General features: G+C 42.2%; 1 protein-coding gene across 4 annotated transcripts in view; it reads right to left on the bottom strand.

The window, feature by feature from the left end:
• SORCS1 (sortilin related VPS10 domain containing receptor 1) overlaps positions 1 to 22837 on the bottom strand; it is a gene marked incomplete at both ends in the record, with an annotated part of 470229 nt that extends 447392 nt beyond the window's left edge. For all 4 annotated transcript variants that reach the window (XM_084244881.1, XM_084244882.1, XM_084244884.1 and 1 more), the window contains one exon: positions 22280 to 22837. In XM_084244881.1, coding sequence (XP_084101007.1) covers positions 22280 to 22837 — 558 coding nt within the window. The remainder of the gene's footprint in view (positions 1 to 22279) is intronic.
• Positions 22838 to 27825: the final 4988 nt, after the last annotated feature.

Genomic DNA, 27825 nt, shown 5'->3' with positions numbered 1-27825 from the left:
GCCTTCCACCCAGGTGCCCTGCATTGTATAGTTTCCAACTTCAAGCCTCAGCCATCCTTCAGCCTGGTAGGCAGCCACAAGAGGAGAGGCGTGGGCAGTAGGAATGGCAGACTGGATAGAGAACATGGGTGGTGCAATAAGGCAGAGCCTGGGGTACTCTGAGGTCCACTGCATTCTCAGTCATTTTTGCTCTGAAAGAGCTCTGAAATCAAGTCTCCTTCCTGCCCTGGAAATTAGGAAATTCCATTACTTTTGAATAGAACGTATCACCCTAACTCAAATTTCACTCCTTCAAAAAGTTCCTTTCGCCACATTAGAGTAGGTTCAACCCCCTTAAAATGATACTTTCACTGAATGTATCACAATGCAGCAAAACTATTATTTGCAGGAATGTTCACAGCAGTAATACTTGGCCAAGAAAATTGAAAACTACTCAAATACACATTATATGCTGAAAGGACAGACAAATTGTGATTTAGTCACACAGTAGAATATTATACAGTAATAAAAATGATCAAAGTATTATGGAGTAATGTGCCAATATGTCACAAGTCAGTTATAAAAGAATAAGTACAGATAGCTTCATTTATATAAAGTTCAAAAATATACAACATGGATATTTTTTGCCTTTGAAAAAAGATAGTAATTGCCTTTGTTGGGTGGAGACTTGAAGGGGATACCCTTGTATCTTCTGGGTACAGATATTATTCTAATTCTTGATCTAGTGTATTAACTATGTGACAATGCATTATGATTTGAGTATATTATACTTCAATGATTTTACCAAGAAAAAAATTAATACTATCCTTTGTAATCTGTTTCTATCTACTCTGCGTGTCATGTGGGTAGAGCCATGTGCATCCTGTTACTATGGGACCTCTGGCTCCTATTACTGTTTCCAGAATTTAAGCTCTATGTGCTTGCAGAGTGAGGTACTAAATAGATAGATGGATAGTTTCCTATTTACTCTCATTATTGCCAAAACAATCAAAGTTATAACCATCTTTCTCAGGTCTTCTAAAAATTTTCAGAGCAAAATTTACATGTTCTTTGTTGTTATTGAATCCCCTGCACCTGGAGTGGTACACAGCAGATAGCAAGTATTCCATTAATATGCTTAATTCTGTTATATTAACAGAATGAATACTTTTCCTCTTAAATGATCTCTCTACCCCTCCAATCATCTCTGAACAATCATCTCTGAAGATCTTCCTACCTGCACTTATTTTAATGCAACTTCCTTTAGGTTAATTTTTACTTATAGGATCTACTGGCTCCCTAACGCTCACATGAGCAAGAAGAATTTTGGTATTCAGGATTTAAACTAACACTGAAAATGTATGGCCTATTATTCTTCCTGAGGCTCCATCTGTCCACAAAGAATCTGATTTCCCTTTCTACCTTTCCCCAACTGCCTCAATCCTCAGTAATCACATGTGCTGCAAAACCCTTCCAAGGTTGATGCTCTATACTACTCACCCAGCTTTTGCCAGTGCCTCCTTTATAATGAACAGAGACATCAATTCATACTTACATTTTACTTCTCATGTAGACTACACAGACAACATATCTTCCTTAAATCTTACAAAATCTTGTTAAGATTAAAGATCCAAAGGCAATTCAATTGCTCTTGGGCACACATCAACAGGAATACAGCACATCTTAAAATTTTAAATGACTTTTCATTTAAGGCAAAGAACATAATCTGCGCAAAGGTTATGTGTCAGTCTCCTGGGCAGTGGACACCTCAGCGCCTCTCTCTATTTGCTCTATACTCTTTACTGTCCTTCACTGCAGACTGGCCCCCAGGAAGAGGTTAGACAAGAGTCACTGCTACAAGATTGAGTACTAGGAAACAAAAGTGTCCCTTTCCTAGTCTTCTCACCCTTTCCCCCTCCAGACTCACACAAAACGTAGCTTTGTGTTGGAGAGAAATTCCTCTAGTGCCAAGCAAAAGAGAATAAACAAAATCCATCTCCCCTGGCAAAGTTTCTCCAATCTAATTTGTGTAATTACCTATCTCCCTAATGATGTGCTTGTTTACAGATTAAAGCTATGAATCTAAGCACAGAAATAAGATTAAACCTGATGAATTAGATTCCCATTTGCTTAAATCATCTGGATAGTCTTCCTTTCTTAAAAAAGAAATTCCAAGTTAAAAGGACAACATTTAAGTCACTGGTTTGGGAAATATATCGATGTACACAATTTTTAAAATCAGAAGCCAAGTTGGTAATGGACAGAGGTATACTCTTAGTTTCAGACTAGCTTATTTGAAAATTCTTCAGTAGGAAGCAAAAACAAAACACAATTTCCATCACCACAAATCCCTCTAAAATCTTTCCAAATGAAATAAGGACCCTGCCACCTACGCCCTACAGTCTAGCCCTGCAACCAAGTGGTATCTTAGCAGTGGACTCCCATCTCATCATAGGGACACAAAGAAAGGAGGGAGGCAAGAAACTGAAAGTGGATCCTTAAAGGTACAGTCAGGCCTTCACACACAGAAAGCAAGACCTAGAGATTCATCACATCTGAATCCTTCGCACTCAGTTCCAAGACCAAACGACTTCTTTGCTGCAACCCGTACACACAAGACAAAGAGAACCAATCCATGTGGACTGGTCTTTTGGCAGGCTCTTCTGTGTACTGTTTCTACTGACTGCACAGTCTTTTCTGAGAAAATTGGAGTCACCAAGACATAATAATAATAGCCTAGGAATGGAGCTAATAATAATACCTGGCAGATATTCAGATCTTCCATGCACCTAATCAACCACGAACTGCCTTATGTATGTTCCCTCACTTTTGTTTCAAAATATTCTTGTGGAGCTGCCATTAGCAGCCCTATTTTGATTTTGAGCAAATGGAGGTCTAAAGTATTTAAATAATTTGTTTTAAGTCACCTAGGAATAAAAAATGGACACTAGATGCAGGCTCAGGTTTGTAGGCCTAAGATGATTCTCTCACCCACTGTACCCACTACTCATTGAACAAAGGTAATGTTGAGTCAGGACCAAGGTAAATGAAGTAATACAACCATCTCAATATTTTTTTAAAAAAGATTTATTTATTTTTATACAAGAACCGGGATATAGGCCAGATGCACGGGAGGTGAGAGGATTCACCAGAGACAGAGCAGGGAACAGAACAGGCAGACTGAAGAAATACACTGCTGAGGGGAGCAGTGGGCGAGACAGGAGAAGTCTGCTTTGCCATGTGGGGTTCTCGCCGCCCGGCCAGGATAGAACCAGCGCTGCAGAAGCTGCAGACAGCTTCACAGTCCTTCATATTTTTCATTTTTCTACTAAGCAAAAAGAAAATAAGTGTATAGGGCCTCCCTGGTGGTGCAAGGGGTAAAGACGCAACATATGAAGCAATCCACAGACACTGCAGCACGAGTTGATCCCCAGCCAGGGAGCTACCCACATGGTGCAGCAGACCTCTCCTGACTCGCTCACTGATACTCTTAGCAGTGTATTTCGGTTGATCTGCCTGTTCTGCTCCCTACTCTGTCTCTGGTGAATCCTCTCACCCCTCTGGCCTATACCCCAGTTCTTGTATGCATAAATAAGTCTTTAAAAAAAAAAAGAACCATATAACTATGTTTATCTGAACAGACACTAAATATCTCAAGCTTCAGCAACCAAATTTTCCTTGCAAAATCTGTGAAGTTAGGTTTCCCACCACTGTCTTAATTCTTTCCTACATGTTGATTGCAGCAACACAGGGTTGGAAAAGTGTGCCATGTTAAACACTGCTAAATTTCCAACTTCTAATTCTATGCCATATGCAATTTTACTGTCAGCGATAGTTTCACGGTATCATTTTTGTGGTTTGTTTCTTTATGGTTGACTTTTAAGTGTTGAGTTTTTAAATAAATGAACACACATTTGTTCTTATTGGACCATGTTGTCACAGACTGAGATAAAGCTCCTTTTTAAGTGAAATGCATTCTACAACCTGCTTTTAGTAGAAAATTCTTATATATGAAGGTTGCTATTTTATCAACCTGTTTGATAAGAAAATAAACATATGTACATAGTCCCATAATAAATTGCTTACAAGGCATTTATAGCTACATTTTCTCCAAAGGTCTTTCAACATCCCAACATCTAAGCATTTGTAAAATGCTTCACATACACGATCTCTGCAATACTCAGGTTAACCCTGTTAGGTAGATACAATGCTGGTTTTATTTTATAGGTGAAGATACAGTCTTGGATAAATTAAATCACCTTGCCAATATTGTTTAACTAGTAAACCAAGAACTGTAATTCCAAACTTAGTCCTTAACCAACATGTTATACAGCCAGCCTTTTGAATTCTTTGTAAAAATCAAGAGGAGGCACACTTTGAAGTCCTTCACAGAATATTTCATTCAACAACCCTCAGATTTCTCATCTGTAAAAAGAGGGCACTGAAGGGAATGACCTCAGAGATCTTTCTGCTTCATAAAGGAGCTAACAGTTAACAACACTCAATTACCAAAATCAGACTAGTGGAAAAGCAAGAAATGAAAATAGCCAGCAAAATCCCCAGGTGCACGCAAATGGAGTTGATCAGAGTCTGTACTGAGCATCCTTGGGCAAAGTTATATCTTGGCTACTTTTCCAGAAATGGACACCATGGAGGAGGTGGTCACACATATTATTTAAATTAAAGTTAAGATTATTACTCTAGGTAAAAACATCAACTTCACCATTTCATCCAATTGTTAGCAGGGCTACTATTCTCTAAGCCAAAGAAGCTGAGAGAGTAAGCTGTGCGTTCAACAGGGATGAGTGAACTATTTTTCAAGCAGGTGGTAGTTATATAATGCAGGCTTGCTTTGGGGGTAATGCTCAGATCACTGACTCAAAATTGTTCCTGACTCTTTATCATGTAATACAAAGAAGTTATTATTACTGTGCCTTGTCTACGTACATGCAGAAGTCCTAGGTAGCATGGAGTGGTGACAGGCATGGGCCCAGGAATCCCCTGGGTTTCTTGTTAAGGGCTTAATTGGGTCTATTTTAAAGGCTAGCTGTAGCAAAGGGGAGTTTTCATCTTTGCTCACAACTCCCCTGATATCTGGCTTTGTGCTGAACACAGGAGCTTCTCCCAGCATAGCCCCAGCAGCATGTCCTGCAGGGAGAGAACTGTGCTGAGACAGCACTGTCATTTTCTGTCTTAGTGCCTTCCCTGGATGTCCCTGAATACAGCGCAATCAAACACTTTGGTGCTTACCTTCCTCTAAAGTAGCTCCATTCTTTCCCCTGACTTACAATACTATGGGGAATGGGGAAGACCTAAACACTGAAAACTCCTTCATTCTAGAGAATGAAAAAAATCTGGTAGAGGAGGAAAAAAGCTTAGGCATCTGGTCTTATCCATCCCAAACAATTCAATGACTTTTGTCTTCCAAAGTTTTCTCTTCTCGCTTAGTTCTGGGAAAATAGGTCCTGGATCAGCCCTTTTATGTGTGGCCTCCAGGAACCAATCTCCACTTTCTCGTGGTATCCAAATGCAGCAGAGGCTTGGGAGAGGGGAAGATAGTAAACATGAGCCTCAGAGATAAGGATTCTAAGACAGTTCCCACTGGGCATTGATTTTATGCATTCTGCTGGGGATTGTGGTGGGAATTAGGTTTTGTGGCACAGGGATTCCAAACTGCAAGAGGCAGCTGAAACCACAATTGCTGTTCTTGCAAAAATGTTCAAGTATGGTCTGGAAAAGACATTTCAAATCATCTTCATTAACTGAGATTTTTCAAGAACTAATGTGAGAAAGGCACTGCATCAGGCATGATGACTGAAGGAAAATAGATGCCATCTATTCCTTAAAGCTGCTTAACATTAATTTGAATATTTATTAAGCAGCACCTCCGTGCTCAGCAGATTTACCTGTAGCCTATATCTACAGGGTATTTGTACAGTGATCTATACTGAACATGGTTCCAATCAACATTCTCTACTCATATGAAGGCCTTTAGTGATTAGTACTTCAACCCCAAATCCCATTTTACCTGTGGCTCTTCTTCCAGCTCTTCTTAGATATCATTTCAAATCCTTCTCATCACTGCCTCAAATCCAGGATCACATTTACAAGCTTATAGAATGGAGAAGACCTTCATTGTGGTCCAGTCTGACATTTTCATTTTTGAATGGAGGAAATGGACCCAGAGAGCCAAAATAACTCTGGTTAGGTACACAGAAGAACTGGAGTATCTTCCATATTTACCATATTTCAAGTTTTGTACGAGTTTTCACCTTTGTAAATGCCTGTGCATTGCACTTAACAAACAGTACTTTAATTGCCACTCACCTTCCCCCTTCTCAGACTGTGAGTCACTGGAGAAGAAGACTATTTCTTTTATTCTCAATCCTACCAGAAAGTTCAGCATGTGCTAGGGCTTACTGATGAACACAAGAGGCACAGATTTAGTAAAAGTACACAATTCCATGAAACACCCAGTCCACCTTGTCAACTACTTTCCTCTCCTTCCTCCTAGTAATTCTTTATGGACCAGCGATCATGTTCCTGAGTATGAGTGGTCAGCCACATGGCTAGGCACTTGAAGACCCCAAATCATCAAAGAAAAAGACATACTATTGAGGAATAATACCTGGTTTCAAGACAGAGCATGATCAGGCAGCTAGCTTGTCTCTGCCAAACAATAAGGGCCATGACCTTGCCTTAGCTGACACTTAGCAGCCAGGTGCTGAAGCCAAACCCAGCAGCTGGGTTCAGCACTGTCTCACAGGGAACAGCTCCACCTGCTGAATTCTCTGCCATTCCTTTCCTCCTGAGCACAAGTTTTATTTTAACCTGTAAAGAAGTGGTCACGATTTCTGAAAAATGATGGAATCACAGAGAAGACAGAGAGGCATTTTGTATTCAGTCACTTGCCTGCATTTTTTACAGGATTAAAAGGAACAAAAAGAAATCATTCCATCAATATGCCACGGGTTTCTGTACTGCCTCTTTAAAAAAATTAAGCCATCAGGGGGCAGGGTGGTACTGAATCTATTTTCCTCTTCTGCAAGGGGGTGCTAATCTCTGTCTTCCTGTGGATGAAAGGGGTGGTGTGAGAGCACTCCAATTTCTCTCTCATATCCATCAGCAAACAATGTGATAAACACCAATGTGGGTGGTAGGTGGTGTTGAAACAAGGGTAAGCAATGAATAAAACAGACTCCTTGACAGGAAAATCTTGGGCAAACACATTAGGCATTTCCTGATGTACAAGTTATTTGAAGTACCAGGAATAGTGAAGTGAAAGTTGCTGAATTGAATCACCTAAGGAAGAAAATGAGGAGATTGGAGCAAGGCCAGAAACCAGAAACTTCTGGGAAGAAAACATTTTGCCAGTCATCCTAGAGGGGCACAAATGGTCTTGTCTAAGAGATGCAAAACCCATTTATTATCCTGATTTTCCGTCTCAATTGCAGTCCAAATATTGCATTTTAACAAACTCTGTCCAACATTAAATCACTGTTCAGGAAAATTAACCAGCATGCACCAAATGTTTTAACAAAGAAAGAGAATAGGTCTTAATTAGAATCCCATGATTCTGCAAGCGATTTAGCACAAATAAAATTTCAGTGGCCTGAAAATATGAAAGTTCATTAAAAACACAAACAAGTCGGCTATAGGGTACATTTAACAATAAACCAAGGTCACACTTCAAATTTGTTCTGATTGAATTAAGGCAGCTTAGCTATTAGGGTGGAATTTAGAAAGTCTGCACACAGCAAAAGCCAGATTAAACAATTCTTGGTTTAGATAAAAAAGGACATCAAGGACTCCTTTTCCAAGAGAGAGAAGCAAGGACCCCAGATTCTTTGAGGAATGGCTGTCACTTTAGCACTATTTTTAATTCCATGCAATAGCCCTAACTAGATTTTAAATAGTCTTACCATTATTTTACCTACACATAAGATGTTTATCACACCACTGGGACACGCATTTTGGTTTTCACAGAAAAGAACCCTACAACTTTATTATATCCTTGTATAATAAAATTTGTCTCAAAATTTGAAAACAAAACAGAGTCACTGAATTAGATTATCCAGCTATTGGTGTGTGTATATATGTAGGGATAGATAGACAGATAGCAAGAAGCAGAAATGTATGTATATGTAAATGTCCTTCACATATAGAAACACTCATTTTTCTAGAGAGAACCAGAAATATTTGTATCTCTTTAGATACATATTTCTGTGAAGACATATATGCAATGACAGACACATTCTACCTTTTGCAGAACAATATTTCATCTCATTAAAAAAAATAATTCCTTCACATTTTTTCCATTAACCCCTAAGGCATGAATAAGACTGTGGTTCTGCAAAGTTCTCAAAAGGCATCCTGGATCATAACCTCTCAAACCCTACAGAATCAGGGATAAACTCTAAGCTTGAAGTTCATGGAGGGTTTTCATGGGAAATAAATCCCCAGTGTCTGACATGGTTACACACTTAATAAATAATGGTTGAAGACATGAAAAACTTGAGGCTACTTGAAGATAAAATGTCATAGTGTTCTAAATGCAGTAGAATATGACAGCTAAAAGCTGAGCTGTTTGGACCACAATTGCCTGGATTTCAATCCCAATTCTATCTTTTGTTATCACTGTGACCTTGGGTGACTTACTTAACTTCCCATTTTTCAGCTCCTTACTTCTAAAATGGAAATAATGACAGTGCCAACTTCCTGTTTTTTACTGATCCGTATTGCAAGCACATTGTAAATATCTAAAATATGCTGGCTCTTATTGCATTCACTATCTCCTGAGTCTTCAATAAATACCAGTCTTTATTCTCCTTTAATTGAAATCCTATGATGTACAAACCTACCTGGAGAACCAAGCAATTCTCAAATTACCCTTTCAGGTCAATGAGCCTGAAAGAATATCTAAGTTTAATCCATAATTCTTTCCCAGTGTCATGGGGCTCTCAGTCCATCCATTGTCACAAATGTAATTTTATCTCTCACAGTGTGATATGTCCTCATTGTTTTGTTTCTCAAATAGTCTGGCCCTGCTGAGACTTTTGTATCGTGAGGCTGGTTGTCAATCCGCTTTTTAAATGAGAATCATGCAGCTATTTTCTCCCTCAGGCCTGAGGCAATACCAGTCCCCACCAGCCCTCCACTCATCTGGCAACCAGATAACCAGACTAGAGGCATTCCCACACCATCTGCCTCCAAGAAACTAGAATCCAATACAATTTGAATCTTTATAGCCCTTCTACCTTTCCTGCTCTCTCTCTCTAAATTTGGGATTATTTTACCAAACCTCTTTGATGAGGCATTTAAGATAGTTTATATTTTACGAAACATGCAATGAAAAATATCTAGGCAGTGCCATCATTATGGTGTCTCCATGCTGAACATTTACCCTTCCCTGTCAATTGAGGTCAATAAAATGACTCTTATGCTTCAGTGTTTAAGCCCCTCCTATGTGCCAAATACTGGTATACAAAATCAATGAAGCACTGCCTTGCCTGCAAGGAGCTCACCATACTGGAGTACAAACCAGAAGGTGCTCAGTGCTTGGAAAGAGGCACCAGGAGAGGGATTTGGCACAGAAGGTAAGACTCATCTCATAATATTCAGGTTTCTTTCCTTGGAAGTGCACTACAGTAGCACTAAGATCTAGGCAAAAATTGCTCAGTCACAAGATCCCAAAGCCAGATCTGGACCTTAAACATTATCCAAAACTACTCTGTTAAGAGGTGTCTGCATGGAAAGAGTGGAAGCTCAAAGTCACGGGCATGACTCTGTAACCATTCATGGGCTGGCCAGCCAGTTTTGAGAGCAGTCTCTCCATCTCTGGCCATGTCTTTTTCACTAGCTACCCTCTTTCACTAGCTACCCTCTAGAAGGTAAACAAGAAGGAGGAAAAAGAGTCAACCAATGAAAAGCTACATTTGTTCCTTGGGCATTGTCTCTATATTTAATTGTTGTATGCCCTATCTCCTATTTGGAAAGCATGACTAGTTGTGTCTATATCTGATATGGAATACTTTATTGCATGCTCTCACTGCCTTGAATAATCATACTGCAATTTTAAGTGCCCATCTAACTCTCCAAATACACTCAGTTCCCCATATTGATTTGGGATGCATGCTCAAGAAAATGACATAAACACCCACTTTTAGCTCTTTAGAAGCAGAAACAAAGAGAATAAGCAAGGAGAAATCCCCATCATTGCTTAGTTAATCCAATTCTTCTGTGGATAGGAAAGAGAGAAATACTTTAAAATTGCTTTGTGCATCTGTGCGCATGCATATGCATAGAGTGTGAGTCATGTGGGTGTATAAAGATTCAGTGGGGACAATTTATCCCTTTGGAAAAATCAGATTCCTTTGACCAACCTTAGGCCAAGTGCTTAATAGGACATTTTGAACTAGGAGCCTAATCTCATACTTAAACACACTGTGAGCCTTGGTTCCAAATATCTTCAGCAATGAGATGATAAAGAAAGACAGTATTATCCCAGTTACAACTTGTTGACTGAGCTAACAATCTAAAATGAACCCAACACCCGAGATTTGGGGAGTTTAAAATGGGCAGGAGTGACCTTTTCTCCTGCCCAGGCTGTTCCATCTGCAAAATTCCTAATATTGTATAAAGACCCAGCTTAAATGTCACTTCCCTTTAAAACCTTGCCTCCCACTCTCAGACAAAATTACTTGTCCCCCACTCATCTTTGCTCCCATAGCACTTTGCACAAAACTCTATTACAGCTATTATGCACTTATCACACTAAATTGCAATTTATCTGTTTATGTGGCTGTCCATTTCCACCAGAATATGCACCCTCAAGGGCAAAGATCAGGTCTTATTCATCTTTGTATTCTCAGGGCTCAGCACTCTGCTGACACAACAACCACTTAAAAACACGGTTTAGATTTGTATTATTAAAAAAATGCATGCTCATGTTAAAAATTCAAAACAGAATAGAGTAGTATAAAAAGAAATGTTAAAAGGTGCCTTTCCTCCATCCAGGACATCAACCCCACTTTCCAAAGGAAATCGCTCACAGGAGATTCTTAAAAATGCCTAAATATTACCTGTTCCCCTTCGACCCCACACCCAGCCAACCAACACATGACTCTCACACTTGTCCCATGCAAGACTGGCTGCCTCTGCTGGCAACATGATCTGACTTGGTGCAAAAACCCCAGAGCAAAAGGCCAGAGAAGCACTGTCCCCAGAGCAGGAAAAGGAACAGGCCAGGAAGCTGCTCTACTCTGCAATTTTAATGAATTGGAAAAAAGTTCCCTCCACCTACAGACACTTCTCTCTCTTGTTTTCATCTCTTCCCCTTCTGTTACTTGTTCCATGTCTCCAGGCCTCTGTCTTCATCTATCTGCCTTTTTCTATCTGTCTCTCATTTTCTTTCCCCTTCCTAAAATTCACCTGTGAAGTATCTGTCTTATTTCCTGTCTCTTCCTACCTGTCATATTCTCATTTCTCTTACCCCCCCGCCCCCTCTCCTTCTTTCTCCCTATCTCTCTGCTTCCATTGTCAGTCTCTTTCTCTTGGTTTTTCCTCTTTTCTGCCTGAGGACCTTCTTTCACTCAGCTCTCGTCATGTGTAAACATCCTTACCAGGACTCACAAAATGATCTAATATTTCACTTTCAAAAGTAGAAATTTAAATGAACCTCTGCACTTAAGTTGTTGTGAACATGAAGTGACACACAGGGATGCTCACACCATCCTGCACGTGTACAATGAAGAGCTGGATACCAAGATTAAGATAAAGCCTGGGCCTTGAATTGCCAAGCTTGTTCTTTTGTTGGGACTTCAGGATACCAGATGATAGAGGTATATTCGGGTTGGTGAAATTACCTCCAGATTTCTCTCTGTCTCTCATCAACAAAAGGGATGATAAAGACAAAGCCTGGTAGCCCCTGCTGCCATACTCAGGAGAGAACAGAGTGATCTTGCTGCTTTGCAAGCACCATAGGCACCAACAATACTCTCAACAGCACTGATTGGAAGCAAATCAGTCAACTTGAATGTGGGCGCTTTGTCTACTGCAGTTGCCTGGAATTCAGTTCTAATGAGGCCAAGTTCACAAACACATTTTGCTCTTTCTTGTTTTGTTTTGTTCATTTTTCAAATAACTTTTAAAAATAACTCAAGCAATGCATGTTTCTCGAGAAAGAACAACAACAAACTATGGACAAAAACAGCACTTAACAATCCCACATCTATCATAATCAAGGCAAACATTTTGACTTATACCCTTCTTGTATTTTTTTAATTAAAATGGAATCATATAGTATATAATATTTTTTAAATATTGATTCCTAACTATATCCAAGTATATTTTGAGAGATGTAGCATCTACATGGGGAACTATATAGACAAAATATCAGTAACAACCCTGACTTCATGGGGCTTATGTTTATACCATTGTTTAATCCGTTTTTCCCTCCCTGAAACCTTCTCATGGAAGGTTTCCCAACTATACATATATATATTTACACAAGCAATCTTTTAATGGTTGACTATTCTATAAATCTCCCAGGCAAGGTCATGGATTATTTGTTCTATATGAAAAGTCAGCTTTCCCCACAGAAATAGCAAATAAAATAGGAAAGATCCAGTTAGCAAGATGTGTTACACAGACCTCCTGAAAAATCTTAAAATTTTCTGTGATGAGAGTGATAACCCTTATGTTAGTGAGGTGAGTTTTGGACCCCACCTAATAACAGGGGCTGGTTGCCTGGAGAATCAACCATATTATTAGGCAATTGGAATTTTCAGTCCTGCCCTGGGGACCTCTAGGGAGGGCACAGGAGCTGGAGGTTGAGTAGCTTGTCAATGGCTGGTGATTTAATGAGTCATGTGTCAGTTACATGCCTCCATTGATAACTAAAAGGGGCCTCCCAGGTGGCTCAGCGGGTTGAGCGCAGCACTGTGAAGCTGTCCTCAGCCTCTGCAGTGTGGGTTTGATTCCCGGCCAGCCAGGGAGATACCCACATGGCATGGCAGACCTCTCCTGTCTCACCCGCTGCTCCCCTCAGCAGTGTTTTCAGCCGTCTGCCTGTTTTGCTCCCTACTCTGTCTCTGGTGAATCCTTTCATCCTCCCATGCCTCTGGCCTGTACCCTGGTTCTTGTATAAATAATCTTCAAAAAAAAATAACTAAAAGAACAAGGTTCGAGAGCATCTGGGTTGATGAACACCTGCAGATTTGAGAATAAGTGGCACACACAAAGAGGTGTCTAAGCTGTTGGTATCTCTTCCATCTGCATATTCCTAAGTTATATCTTCTTACAATAAGCCAGTAATATAGTGAATAAATTATTGCTCCAAATTCTGTGAGTTGCTGTAGTGAATCAAGCAAAGCCAAGGAGGGAGTCACTGGAACCTCCAATGTAGACACACCAGTGACAAGCTGGGCTTGCAAGTGGTAGTCTTCTGAGGCGAAGACCTTAGCCTATAGAATCTGTACTATCTGTGGGAAGATAGTATCAGAATAGAGTTCAACTGTAGGATACATAGCATTTGCAGACACATTAGAAATTGCTATTACAAGTTTATGAAGAAAGTTAAAAGATGTTGGACAGGGATGCCAGAGAGAGACAATAGCCCTGACCTGATGATAGGAAAATGGAACAAGGGCCTCCCTGGTGGCACAATGGGTTGGGACACAGGCTGTGGGGCTCTCTACAGCCCCTGCAGCACGAGTTCGAGTTCAATTCCCCTCCGCCAGCCAGGGAGATGCCCACATGGCACAGTGGGCCTTTCCTGGCTTGCCCGCTGCTCCCCTCATCAGTGCATTTCGTTCAGGCTGCCTTTTCTGCTCCCTACTGCCTCTGGTGAATCCTCTCACCCTCCACACATCTGGACTGTGCCCCAGTTCTTGTATGCATGAAAAAATAAATCTTTAAAAAAAATATACTTAAAAAAAAGAAAATGGAACAAGAATAAAAGAACATAAATGCAGAAACAGAAGAAATATCATGAGCAACATATTACAAATATCTTTTATTAGATCATGATTGAGCATTATTAATGCTTGCATTAACACTAACAAAATATTGATGATAATAACAACTAAGCCTTACAGAGGCTTAACAGGTTCCAAATGTTGCCTACTATATGCCAGATGCCAGTTTAAGCATTTTTATAACTATTGTCTCCTTCAAACATCAAGAAACCATATAAAAAAAAGTGTAGCATTATTATTTCCATTTTACTGGTGAGAAAAACATGTAGTGGACAAACTCTAAGTAGCATTCCCCTACACCGAGGGGAGAGACCATGGCTTCCCAGCTAAGAATTCCTGTCAATTCAGTAAACAGGGTAAAAAAGGGCACAAACAGGATTCAGCCAAGTCAAAGCCTTTTCTCGCTTTTCATGATTCCGATGAAGAGCGTGTGGTGGGAAGTGCTGAGATAAGGGGAATACTTCTACTTTTACTGCAACCCCCCGCCCCAGCCCTGGAGCAGAAGGATGTACGACCCATGCTTTTGTGCCTCAATAGACCCCGCTACTCCAGTGAGGGGAAGGTGACTAGCAGCATCAACCCACTGGTCTCCAAAGCACAACATGATCAGCTAGTTGTCTGATAACATGATTCTTATTAGCACTTTCTTGTAAAAGCCTAGAAGTTGGCCACACTGTCACTCTAGGGTCCTTAGCCAGCAGGGAGAAACCAAACAGCATACACAGGCTATCAGGGTAACAAAACAACATAAATTAAAAACCACAGCCTGGTCACTCATGGAATGAAAAGATGGAGGCGTGGGCTTGGATCAAGCTGCATCTCGGAGCAGCTGACTACCAGGTGAAGGGCACCAGGTCAGTGACCTGGGATCTTGGTGACATGAAAGGCAGAATCCTGAGATGGGTCACTCCTGGCAGCAGTTCCTCTGCCAACCCCCTGTACTGACATGTGGCCTTCCCTCTAAAGAACCCAGAAATAAACCCATACCAAGGGGCTACACTGTCAAAGAGAAAAGGTGATGGTACCAGAAAGGGAAAAATCAAACGCCATTGCTGTGACCTTCTTGCTGAGGACCTTGAGCAAGTTCTTTAAGTCCTGACATCTGTGGCTTTAGAACAATGATGATACCTACTTTCTAAAGGTGGAGTAAGGATGAAGAGAACCATGTGGTGATGATCTACAATGAGGTTCCAGGGGTACTGTTCACTTAATTGCTGTTTAGTAATTTTATTGTTAAGAAAAGCTTCGGGTATAATCGGTATCTTATCTGGCTACACAGAGCTATCCCTAATGTTCAGCAAAGTCTCCTTTGCTTCTTTTTCCTTCCCCCACCCCAGTCTCACCCCCAGAGGTTAGTAGTAGAAAAGGCAGCGGGCACTAAGTCAATTATAATCCTTGAGCCTGCAGAATCCATAGGCTCACCTTCAGTTTGACTATTGCTGCCCCCAATGTTCACATTCCTGATCCTCTTGATAGAGACCACATTCAATGTTATATTAAACTAGATTACCGCTGCATGAGACCCCATGCTGTGACTGGCCCAGTCCTCAGTAATATCATCTCTCTAGTCTATTAACAGTGGGGCACATATGGTGGATAGATTATTGCAAAAGACTTCATTTGCAGAAAGTCCCATCATCTCTCTTTTTAAAGGTTTAGACAATGCCAAGAGCATGACGCTGGATGAGTTTATTTGCTCTGAAACCTAGGACAAATAACATGAGTGGCTGAGTGTAGAACTCAGGAGCTATACCTCCAGCATTGACACCTTTTCCGCACAAACTCGGTGTGTGCAGTACACAGGCTTTGGGCACACTGTGGTCCAGGCTTCAGCACGTACCATCTCCACCTGTGCAAAGCAAGCATTTGGCCAAACCACCCAACCCACTTCCAGTGAACAAAACATTTTTGACCCTCTTCCTCCACTAACTGACCTGATTAATAGCAATGCCTTGGTTTCCCTTTTTGAGAAATGTAGATGCCATCTGTCTTCCCTATATAGGATATTGGAGAGAATAAAACAGAGGTGATGGAAGCAGAGTTCTAATCAATGAGAACAGAAGCATTTTGCAAAGGAAAAGGGTCGAGGAAGATGTAAAGTAGTATAAGGACATTCAGGAGTGCTAGCAAAACAGACACAATATCATATATGTCTAAAATTTCATGTGGGATATCCTAGAGGGCATGTGTGTCCTTGTTTGCTTTCCTACCTACATTTAGAATAGGTTTTGGTCTTTCCTTGTAAACTGTGCACAGTAAGACTCTTCCTTTATTTCTTGCCAGCCACTGGACTATATCCTATGCACTCCCTCTACCCCCAGCACTGTGGCTTCCCCAGAGGAACCATTACACTCTCTTGAAGCTTCATTTTCACCTCAAGGATCAGTCCTCTCCTCTGCTACCCTCATTGGCCAGGGCAGGGACACTGCTTGGCTAGTTTCCCGCATGGGACACACAGAAGCATTCTCCACACTTTCTAGCCAGAGATGTAGGATGGTAATTGAGACATATACAAAGACAGGCCAAATATTTACAAATATTTTACATATGTTTAGGAACTCAACATAAGCTGGCAGGGAATCAAATAGTCTGCCCTCCAGACAGCTTGGCCAGTGTTATTTCTGACCAAGAACCTAAACAGAAGAAAGTCCTTTTGTGAAAGCTGTGTGGAAAGTGTAAAGGTAAAAATGAAACTATGATGACTCCAGTTAAGATTTAATGTGCAAATAAGAGCAGACAAGTCTTTAAGTGACTGTACAAGTTCTTATTACTTTTTGGTCTTGGAAGACACCCAAACTCATGAGAAGATGGATGTGTATTTTTTGGCTTAAATCTTATTTGTAAAACTATTTCTCAGGTTAAAACTTCAGTTAAACATAGATGACATTCAACAAGGGTTCATTCCTGGATATACATGGAAACTTTTGCATCGCTACTCCCTAACTTCACTCACACCATCCATTCAGCTGAAAAAATCTTTGCAATAATGTCATATCTTAACTAACAGTTTCTCTACATTTCCACTACTGCCCTGCAGTAGACCCTAAAGACTGCCCCAGCCAAAAGATGGCCACCCCTTCCTGGCCTGTGGCAGCATCTTTGCTGTGGGAGGACCATTATCTTCTGCTGCCTCTTCAGAGGATTATTTGCATAGAAGAAACAAAGTGCTCTGAAGGCAGATATTCTTTTCACCTTTGTGCATGGCTCCACAGATACCCCTATCTATCATCAATGCCTGATTAGGTGTCAATACATATTCATATAATTAAAAGTCAATGTGATCACTTGTGTAAGATTCTTAGCATGATGTTGCCACATGACAACTGAGGTTGCCAAATATGAGCAATTATTATTCTCTTAAGTAAATGAGATAGTTCCATCAGCTTGCCTACTCTAGTCTGTAACTTTTTGGGGTTCTCTTTAAAAGGATGTGGATATGGTATCCAGAGCCAACACTCATGTCATTTGACTCTAGAAAAGTCCATTAAATATATTGAGATGCGTACTTTCCAACTTCACATTAAGTAATTTATTTTTGTTCAAAGATGGTAATTCCTTAGCATAAAGACATAATACAATGAATCTAATAAAGCATGTCTTGCTACAAATCCGCATTGAAATGAATGTATGCGGGATCTCAAAGTCTCGATTTCCTATAAATAAATATGCATACAAGTCATGGGAAAAGGGAGGAATCTGAAATAAAAGGTTTGTTCACTTATAGATCCAAGTTTACAGCTCTTTGTGTCATTTCTATAACCCCAACACTATCGCTATACTTTACTTAAATATAGCAGGTGCACAATACCTAGTTTGAACAAACTATTAAAATAATCTCACCCTTTAAGGGATTTCAGTGATGTTCTAATCTATTAGTGTCATTTTACAGTGGATGAAATTGAGACCATAAAATTTTAACAGACTATAACTACAAACCTAATTTTTGATTAGAACTATAATCCAGGATCCTTAGTTCCCATTATAGAATTAGTTCTTGAACTAAAATAAGAAGCAGCATTTATTGAGCACTTACTACACACCATCTACTGGTACACATGTTGTCAAATCTTCAGAAATGGCTCAAAAAGACCTACCACTCCCTTATCAATTCTGAGAAAATCAAAGTCCAAAGAATTTAAGTGTCTTGCTCAAGATAAAGTGTTTTTAAGCAGGACAGCTAATATTCAAACTCAAACCTCTGTGCTTCTAAACTACTGCCTTGCATGCCACACCACATTAATAAATCTGTTAACTGCAGAGAAGACTGAGCAGAGAAAGAATTAGGTAGGTGTGCTAAACAAAAATATTTCATAATTTTACTTATAAAAAAACCTGACTGTCAAAATGTATTCCAAATCAGATGTTCATATTCTAATTCTCTTTAAAATCAAATTTGTAGTTAACTAAGAAAAAGAACCCATTCCTGAAGAATACTAGATCCGCGTACTCAGTGAATCACCAGGTGCAGATTTCATATCTGAGAATCATGAAGAAGTGGGTGGACGAGAACCACCAAATCACTACTTAAGGTAAAGGTGCGATATGACAGGCACATGGTAAAGTCCCTGCTTTTCCATAGGGAGATGCAGATTCCAGTTAAGAATATGCCCTTCTCCACCATAATCTGAAATCTACCCTAGATAGACTTACTTAAAATACGGATTCCAAAAGACTTGTGTTTTCCAGGCTTAGGACACACCATTCTGTGGAGTTTTGGAGTCAGATCTCCCTGAGTGTCAGTCTCTGCTTTGCTACTAAACTTTTGTATCCTCTTGGCAAGCCACACAGCCTTCAGGAGTCTCAGTTTCCTCATCTGTGTAATAGCAACAATAAGATCTACTACAACATTTTAGCAAAAATTATGTAAATAACAAATTTAAAGCATCTATTCCAAAACCAAACCCACGTCGGGACTCAGTTTATTCACTAAGGTGGATGGCGAACGTCAAGACCCAGAACAACTAAAGGAAGTACAGAAAATAATCAAGCAGACCATCATACTCTATGACAAATACAATATTAAAAATATAATGGCAACAGAATATGTCAAGAAAAAACCTCTGTTAAATCTTATAGCACACTTTCCAGTGACAAAGGGACAAGGTGGTAACTGAAATATTCAAATTGACTCCCGCATAAAAATTTGAAAAAAAAATATTAACAGTTGCCACCTACCTGTTACCTAACAAAGATTTTGTAAGGATGAATGAGTGTAGCATTTTGAAATTCCTTGGAAATAAAGAATAAACCCATGCCCACCACACATGCATATGTAGACAAATATATATTTTAACAAACTAAGGATTACTATATAAATTTAGATCAGGGCTCAGCATGCCTCAGATGAGTAGGGTAGGAACAATATGTTCTTGCTTAAGACACCAAGCTCATGACAAATGATTCATACCCAGCACCTTTCATGCCAAAAGATCCCCCCAGGTGTTCCACCAACTCTAGCAACAGTTTCCATCAAGCTAGACTGCAGTAGAGAGGAATCACATCCCACCCACGGAGGAGGCAGCGCACTCATGTCTACACAACTGTACAAGCCCAGCAGTGGAGGGGGCAGGAAGGAGAAGGGAAGGAGGTGAGAGAACCATCCAGAATCCCTCACAAGTCTGACAGGCAGCCTGTAATTATCATACATTTACACCTTTAATGCAGGTGTTATTGTAATCAGAAGCCCTACTTAGCAAAAGCTTTTAGATGAAGGTGAGACAGGTTCAGAGGATTGCACTGAGTGGCTTGGGCTGTGGATTGGAAGGCATGCAAATGTGAACACAAGCAGAGCCACTCCTCTTGTCTTTGGGTTTAGGTTAGTGGTTTTCTCATTCTGGGGGCAAGTGAAGAGATATGAGCCCAGAGCTCCAAACAGGTGTAGGTACTTCACAGCCTCATGCTCTCTTATAAGCATCCTCCAGGAAAGTCTCTGGAAAGAATCCAGCAGGCACTGCCCCCATTCCAGAGACAAGAGATTCAAGCTCAGAGCCAAGATCCAACCACAAATCAGCAGAACTAGAACTCTGCTCACTATTCTGCTTCTTATTCCACCAAGTTGCCCTGAAAAGTTTCTGCTTTCCTTTCTTTTACAATAATATTTTAAACTTTGTCCTATGAGTCCTTGCCAGCTCTGCTTGGAGGACCTAGGTACAGACTGTTTTTCTTCCTCTATCATTATTACATTGATACACCAAAAAAAAAAAAAAATGTACATAAAGGGCAGGGATGGGAGGCCAGGTGTCCTTATATCAATAGAATACGAGACTTGGAGGTTAGAAACCTCATTAGTTAACATGATTTGAGTGCTCAAATCTTGGACATGCACCACCTGGATTATTCCCTACATTATCTCAGAGTTCCCTGTATGTCACCCATCCAAGTCCTGACCTGAATAAACCCTACTGAGCTTATAAGCACCATTTAAAAAAAAAAGAAAGGCTGGCAGTGCTTGGCGCCATTTCTTAAATGGAGTTTTAAATTTGCCAAAGATGTACTCTCGTTTTCTTGATCTTTCCAAGATCTTTCAAGAGATGAACTCAAGTAGAGGTCCAATGGGTGAGTGCTATTTTATAGCTTGAATGACATTAAAAGTCAAAAATATTTTGAATCCAAAGCCTTACTTCTTGATACAATAAGCCCTAACACATCTGATGTGTTTAAAATCTCCCTTTAAAGTCAGAAGCATTGAGTGACTCACCTACATCAGTGTGTCAGTTAGCCAACTGATTTTAAGATTCAAGTTCAAATTGGGAGAGGTTAAGTTTCGAGGTTATGATATGAAAGCTATGAAAATGAAGGTAAGGCATGAGTCCAGGGGTCTCCAGAACTTGAATGAAAAATATGATGGCTTCAATTATTTGATTAAAATAATTTATATGAGAAACATATAAAACCATAGCCCGGGGCATGAAGGCTGTACTATAGGGAAAATACTGCTAATTCTCTCAAGACAGACAACCAATGCAAAGTATTATTTACCAGGATTTACTTTACTATTTTGCTATTTTATATCCACATACACAAGAAATCCATAATGACAGACTATTAAGTTAAAATGTTCACAACTTTCATTAAAAAGCTGACAAGGAGCACAAATCTCTAAAGTGGCACTTCCCTGAGGTTTCTAGCAATTACATCACAGGGAAAACACCTTCAAAGCTACCGGGCTCTATAGACTGTGCATGCCACAAACAACAAGATCTCCTTAACCCCAGGGAAGCTGGAACTTGGATACTTGTTTCATTCCACCCATCCCTGTATATATTTTTTTTAACCTTCTTTTTGTCTACCTAACAGCAACCTGCAGAAATCGTCACTCTTAAATCATCTTCAGCTGTTAACCATCAAAGCTGTTTCCTTACTCTTTCTGCTCATTCAAGTTTCCAGGTGCTGTTTAAACTGGAATAACTACCTCCCATTCCACACGTTCAGGTTTTTCCAAAAACCTGCAACATTCCCTGTTGTGGCCAAAGCTCATGAACTTGCTCCCTCCCCCACGGTCCAGTGTCAGCCTCCTGGACCCCAGAAAGCCCCCACCTCCCTTCCTAAAGGGAGGGCTAAGTGGGTGTTTGTGCTCTTCACTGAAGGGGGTCTGGCAATGGGGGAGAACAGGGAGTTGTTGTCACTGGGATGTAGCTCCTCTTCCTGGGACTGACCATGCCAGAGAACAACCACTCATTCACAGGCTGGAAAGCACCAGCTCGCACCACACTGACGGGGGCTGTTAGAGGACGCAGGAGAGTTCCTGTCCCGAAACTTGCGTCCACGAGCTTCCCAGAGAAGGAGAATACATTAAGGGCACCTGACAGTCCAAGGATTTCTCCTTTCTTGTGGGGAAGAAGGGGTTAGGAGCTCTACATAAAAATAAAATTAAAAGCCCACAAATAAAGTCTTCTTGATCTTACTCGAGCTCAACTGTAAGTCTCCCAAGTAAGGGGAAAGTCACTTGGGAGAATGTGAGCCAGCCTGGATATTTAACCCCTTCACCTCCTGCGCATTGGGAAGACTTTGACCCCCCCCCTCCCCCCGCTTGCCTGGGCTTCAGGCACAACTACACCGATGCGACCGAAGATGCGTGGAAGCAGAAATTTGCCTGCTGTTTGCAGCCTTAAGGTTTGGCGAGGACTCAGGGGGTGGGGGGGGGAGGGGGCTCTGCTCCCCCCGTAGGTCACATAACGCCTAAGGGAGGTGCGCCAGGAGGACTTGAGTTTGCGGCATCTTTTCAAACCCAGAAAACCCTGTCTCCAAATTCTCCATCAGATCCCAGAGCGGCCTTAACCCTTTCCACCGCGCACCCCTGGGCCCCCCAGTTCTGTTCTACTCACGCTGCTGTTGTGGCCAGACCAGTGGACCATGGCTTGGTTGTGCGAGGAGTCGCCGGTCAGCGCGAACGTGGTGCTGGTCAGTCTCAGCTCCTCCGTGCGGAAGCGCGTGGCTTTGTCCGGGTCCCGCTCCGGAGTCCCGGGCTTCTGCGGCCCCCCATCCCTCAGCGCTCCCCGGGGGCTTCTGCTCGCAGCCTCGCGCCTCTCCGCCGGCTCCTCGTCCGCTCCGCTCCGTCTCCTCCGGCCCGAGCGCGGAGCAGCCGCCGCGGCGGCCCCGGTGCCCCGGGCCCGCTCCAGGGCGAGCGCCCGGTCTCCCGGGGCCACGGCGAACAGGGGGCGCCCCGGGAGGGGCAGGGGCGTGGCAGCAGCCCTGCCTCGCGGCCCCTGCTGGGAGAAGCCCCCTGGGGTCGGAACCCAGCCTGGGGGCGAGCCGCGGCGCAGTCGGGGGCAGCAGGAGCCGCCGCCGCCCGCGCCCGGGGCGCAGAGGACCAGGAGCCCCGCGCCGGCGAGGAGCGCGCTCAACCGGGCTGAGGAGCCGCCGGCGGCGCCAACTTTTCCCATCGCGGGAGCGAAGAGCAGCGGAGCGGGGGTCCCGGACCCGAGGCGGCGGCGCGGGGCTCTCCTCGGCCGGCTGCAGGCGGCGGGCGCTCAGGACCCCAACTCCATCCAAGTTGAGGCGGGGCGGGCGCGGGCGCGGGCGGCGCCGGGCAGGTGGCGGGCGCTCGCCGGGGCCGGGCTAGTGCCGAGCGCGGGTTCGGACCGAGCGAGACGCGGCCACGCGGGGGTGGAGCCGAACTGAAGTCACGGGCGGAGCGGGCGCGGCGCGCGGGCGGGCGCGCGGGGGGGCGGGCGGCGCTGCCGGGGCTCCCGGCGCCGCGTCCCACTCCCGAGCTGGCGGAGCGCGGGCGGCTGCGGGGACGGGAGGCGCCGCCGACCCTCCCCTTGGGCTCGTCCGCGCGGCCGCCGTCAGCTCCTCGCCGCCGCGCGCCGTGCGCCCCCGCGGCCGCGGGGCTCCCCGATGCGCCAGCGCGCCCCTCCCGAGGGGGCGTCCAGCTCGCGGCGCGCGCAGTGGGCACTGGCTCGGGGACTTCCTATTCCCGTGCTGTGGTTCCAGCCCGTCTCTGTGGCGGTTTCGGTCTTGGGTTTTCGTTGGTTTTTATTTTAATCTCCTGGTCTTTTCCAGTGTTGAAGGTAGGGACGGGTGGGCTCCTGCATTTTCGCTCTTGGCCTCTGTGAGTTGGCATCTTGACCTTATCTTGAGCAGACTCTGTGTGGCCGGATCTGCAGAGTCTGATGGAATTAAATGACCACGGGGAGGGGGGCAGCTGGGGGGATTTTCCCGTCATTTTTCAGCTTTCCTGCTTCCTCCTAAAACAATCACTGTATTTGAACCCAACCTCCCCACTTTTTGTGGGCAAATATCTCGAGACTCCAAAATATGAGAAAATATCAGACTATAAACTCACTGAGGACAGCAAAACCAAATTGTGAGCTCCCTGCAATGAGTTTGCCCTCAGTGCTTGACACAGTGGTCTATGTGGTAGGAAATCTGTCAATCATGAATCCCATAAATATTCCTCCTGAGTCTGGTATACTTATATGTTTAAACAAAAGAAGGCTTGGGGCTTTGTTTCTCCTGTGTCATTTGAGCCCGGCCCAGAGCTTCAAAGGCATGCCTTAAGATTCTTATTAGCAAGCTTCAAGTTTGTGCTGCATCCTCTTTCACCAGTTTGAGCTGGGACCTCAGAGGAGGAAGAAGCTCACAGCTTCCTATGCTTTAAAATTAAATGGTTGCATTAGCTGACCTTTAAAATCTCTTCCACTCCTAAAATTCTATAATTGTATGATTATAATGTCTGCTCAGCCCAGCTCCCCTGCTACTGTTCAAAAGTTCAGATGAAGATTTATAGCAGGTGAATGGGCTTTGAAAATCACAAAGAAATTCTCAAAATTCCAGCCTTTTTCAAATAGAAAATTTGCTTCTAAGGCTTGAAATATCTTCAGATTTCCTTGCAGGCCTCATGTACCTACAACACTTCCTTATCACATAGTAACTACTCAATTACTTCCTAAATATTTGCTGATTGAATACATGAACGTGCAACAAAATAGTACAATTTCTGGTTTCGAATAACATTTTGGCTCATGTTCACGCTTGCCAAGGTAATGGCACTGAAAAACCTGCATTCTGAGTTTGCGGTGTGGCCAACTTGAAAGTAGCATGTTGTAAGTACTCTTCAATTAATGATCTAATGTTTAATGCTGTCCAAGAGGAATTTCTCTTATACCAATCCAATCCAGAATTGTGTTTCAAAAAATTAATTTATCTAATGAACTTAAATGATTGTTCTTTTGCCCAATCTACAGTGCAAACTTCGGGGCCTCTCTGGTGGTGCAAGGGGTTGAGCGCAGTGCTGTGAAGCTGTCCACAGCCTCTGTGGCGTGAGTTCAATCCCAGGCCCGGGAGCTACCCACATGGTGCAGCAGACCTCTCCTGACTTGCCCGCTGCTCCCCTCAGTCAGTCTATCTGCCTGTTCTCTTCCCCGCTCTGTGTCTGGTGAATCCTCTCACCTCCCACACCTCTGGCCTGTACCCCAGTTCTTGTAATCATAAATAAATGAATCTTTAAAAAAAAATAAAGTGCAAACCTCAAGTTTGTGCTGGATGTTCTATCACTAATTTGAGGTGGAACCTCAGAGAAGGAGCCTTAGATCATTAAATATGAGTACAAAAGGATGGGAGTGTTTTGTTTGTCTTTAGGGAGAAAAAGACTGCTCTTTCACAGCACCCTTCCTAATGAAGGAAGAGAACCCGGCAGGTAAGGTTTCTAGGAGGATGAGAGGGAAGCCAGGAGTCTTCCTACCTCCCCAAATTGCAAGGGTTCTTTGTCAAAGCCCAGAGCAATGTTTTCCTCCTTTAGAAAGAATTTCTGAGCTTGGCAGGGTCGCTTGCCTAATGCCTTCTTTCTCTGCCCTCTCAAACCTTTCCAACCTGGAGCAGTGTGTGAAAATTCCTCTAAGAAAGGTAAACCCAGATTAAAGAGTCAGAATCCCAAATAATTTCCAACCAAAAGTAAGACTGGAAAAAGCAAAATGGAAAGGAAGAAATGAATGGATTTCAATTGTTTCGCCATACCAAAACTTAGATAGTTTTGGTTTCAAATTTAAGTTCTTTCTAAAGAATTTGTGCAAGTAGAGCTGATTTTACCTCTCCAGAGTTATAGCTCCAGTCTTTTAAAACACCTATTACAGTGATCCTTTTAAAGTGAGAGCATTTGCAGTCCATTTGCTGAGAATTCAGAGGGCAGACACTATTTTTAATGTCTGCATTTAATAATCCATTTCAGGAAAAGGTTGCACAGATGTGGATACAATTTGCTCTTAATATTTTTTGGATGAATTTGCTTGATTTCTTAGGGTTCTGATCCCCATTGACTTTTGTCAACAAGCAGAAACAGAAACTACCAGTAATTTCCTAAATTATCTTCCTTTTCCAGAAAACTTTAAGAAATAGGCTAATCATGGAGGAAAGTGGGCTAGTCTAGTTCGAAGTGTTTTCAATTCAACATCTCACAAAGCAACCCAACAGGTTTTATTAGTATAATGCATTAAGAATGGGCCATTTATTAGGAAAATAGTTAAAACCAAAGGTCAGTAGAGAGCACAGATTTGCAATTCCAATAAGAAATCTTTTCATGTACATATAAAAATAGGCCTGCACTTGGTCTAAGTCTCTATCATTCCTCATCTGGACACACAACAGCCTCCTTACTGGTCTCCTACTCCCTCCTTCTCCACATAGTCATCTCCAAAGTGGGGTACAAGTGCCCAAATGATAGCACAAGGTGATACCACATTGTGTGCAGAAAGAATACTAGCCTTGCTAATATTTAATTACTGATATATATATATATATATATATATATATATAGAGAGAGAGAGAGAGAGAGAGAGAAACAGAATGCAACAAAGAAAGAGAGAATAGGAACATTTTGGAACCACATACTGATTAGTAATCAAAAAAGTGCAAAAATGGTCTTTGAAACATTTAAAAATTATCATTCCTTACCACAATTTAAAGCTCTGCCCTGACTTAGCATAGCAAGTAGAATGAAGCCCACAGTTCCTTACCAAGGCCGGTCAGGCCAGCGTGAGCTGGGCCCTGCCAGTTCCTCAGTCCCACCTGGCAATTCATCCTCTTCACCCATGCGCTCCAGCACTCTGGGCAATGCCTCCAATGAGCCTGGCTATTTCCAACTCATGGCCTGTGCAGAGGCTGTTCCTCCTGCCTGCAAGCCCATAACTCCCACTTCACATGGCTGACTCCTCCTCTTTAAAACCTTCACTTTGAATTTATTTCCTTAAAGAGACTCTACCTGACTTCAGGCCCATGAAGAAATTCCTTTTCCTGTCAGCCTCTTATTAGTTCTTCTGTGGCATGTATTACAGCTTTCACATGCTTTATTTGAATGTTTTCTTTTGCTAATTGACCTCCCCTGCAAAGCTACCTGTGGATAATGATCACCTCTCCCTTCTTCATCTGTTCTTTCTACAACTTCTATCAGTGTCTGGCTCATTGTAAGGGCTCAATAAATAATGACTGTGCAGTTAAGGGACACTTACATGATTTCTAGTAGTTAACCTTTTGTAGGTCAGTTGTGAGAATGTGCCAGGCACCATGCTAAGGATTTTATGGGCATTCATTCATTCATGTATTTATTAATATTTTTACAAAATTTATCTCAGTTGAGTAAGTACTGTCCCTGCCTTACAGCGCACATTAAACAAATCCTCAGAGTTCCCTGGCAATTTGGTACAAGAGACAAGCCTTCTACCCAAGCATCATATTCTAATATGTTCTTGACTTCATGCAATTCTGTTTCTATTCCAGATCCAACTAATAGCAGATAGCATTTATTGATCATTTACTATGTGACAGGCACTTAATTAGCACTTTTAATCACTTTTAGTAATGTCGAATGAGCAATTTTGGAGCCAAGTGAAGAAGTTTGTTTAGGCTAAAATGAAAATTGGTATTCTGCATTTTTATTTCCTTTTATTTAGTGATGTCAGGGCATAATATTAAAGAGAGTGGGTGTTCACTATGCATGTAACACTACTGCACAAACTACAGCAGCTGTCACACTGGTTTTCCTTCCTCTCATTTCCCTAGGTCTCTCCATATCTGACGGATACCTTGGCTACGGCTGCACTAAATCACATTATATGCCTCATCATTAGAACAATGTCTTTTAATAGCTCTGAAAATACTTGGCTCTCCTTGGATACCATTGAGACAAGGTGTCTTGCATTTCAGATCAATTTCATGAAGAACCACAGAAAGAAAACGGGGGAGAATGATATGCAGACTCTTGTCATTGCCTGCCAAGAGGATGACGGGAACTTTAAATGCTCCCTTTCAAGAACTTCCAGGTATCAACAAATACTGACCTAGGACCAGATCCAGTAATTATCTCTCTTTCATACACCTTATCCAGATGGCTTTCACCGAAAGCTTAAGCCCTCTGATCTGTTAAAATAGGTCCAAG

The sequence above is a fragment of the Talpa europaea genome (assembly GCF_964194135.1).
Source record: "Talpa europaea genome assembly, chromosome: 10".
Lineage (NCBI taxonomy): Eukaryota > Metazoa > Chordata > Mammalia > Eulipotyphla > Talpidae > Talpa > Talpa europaea.
The sequence above is the reverse complement of the archived record's forward strand: the minus strand, read 5'-3'. Positions and strand labels throughout refer to the sequence as shown.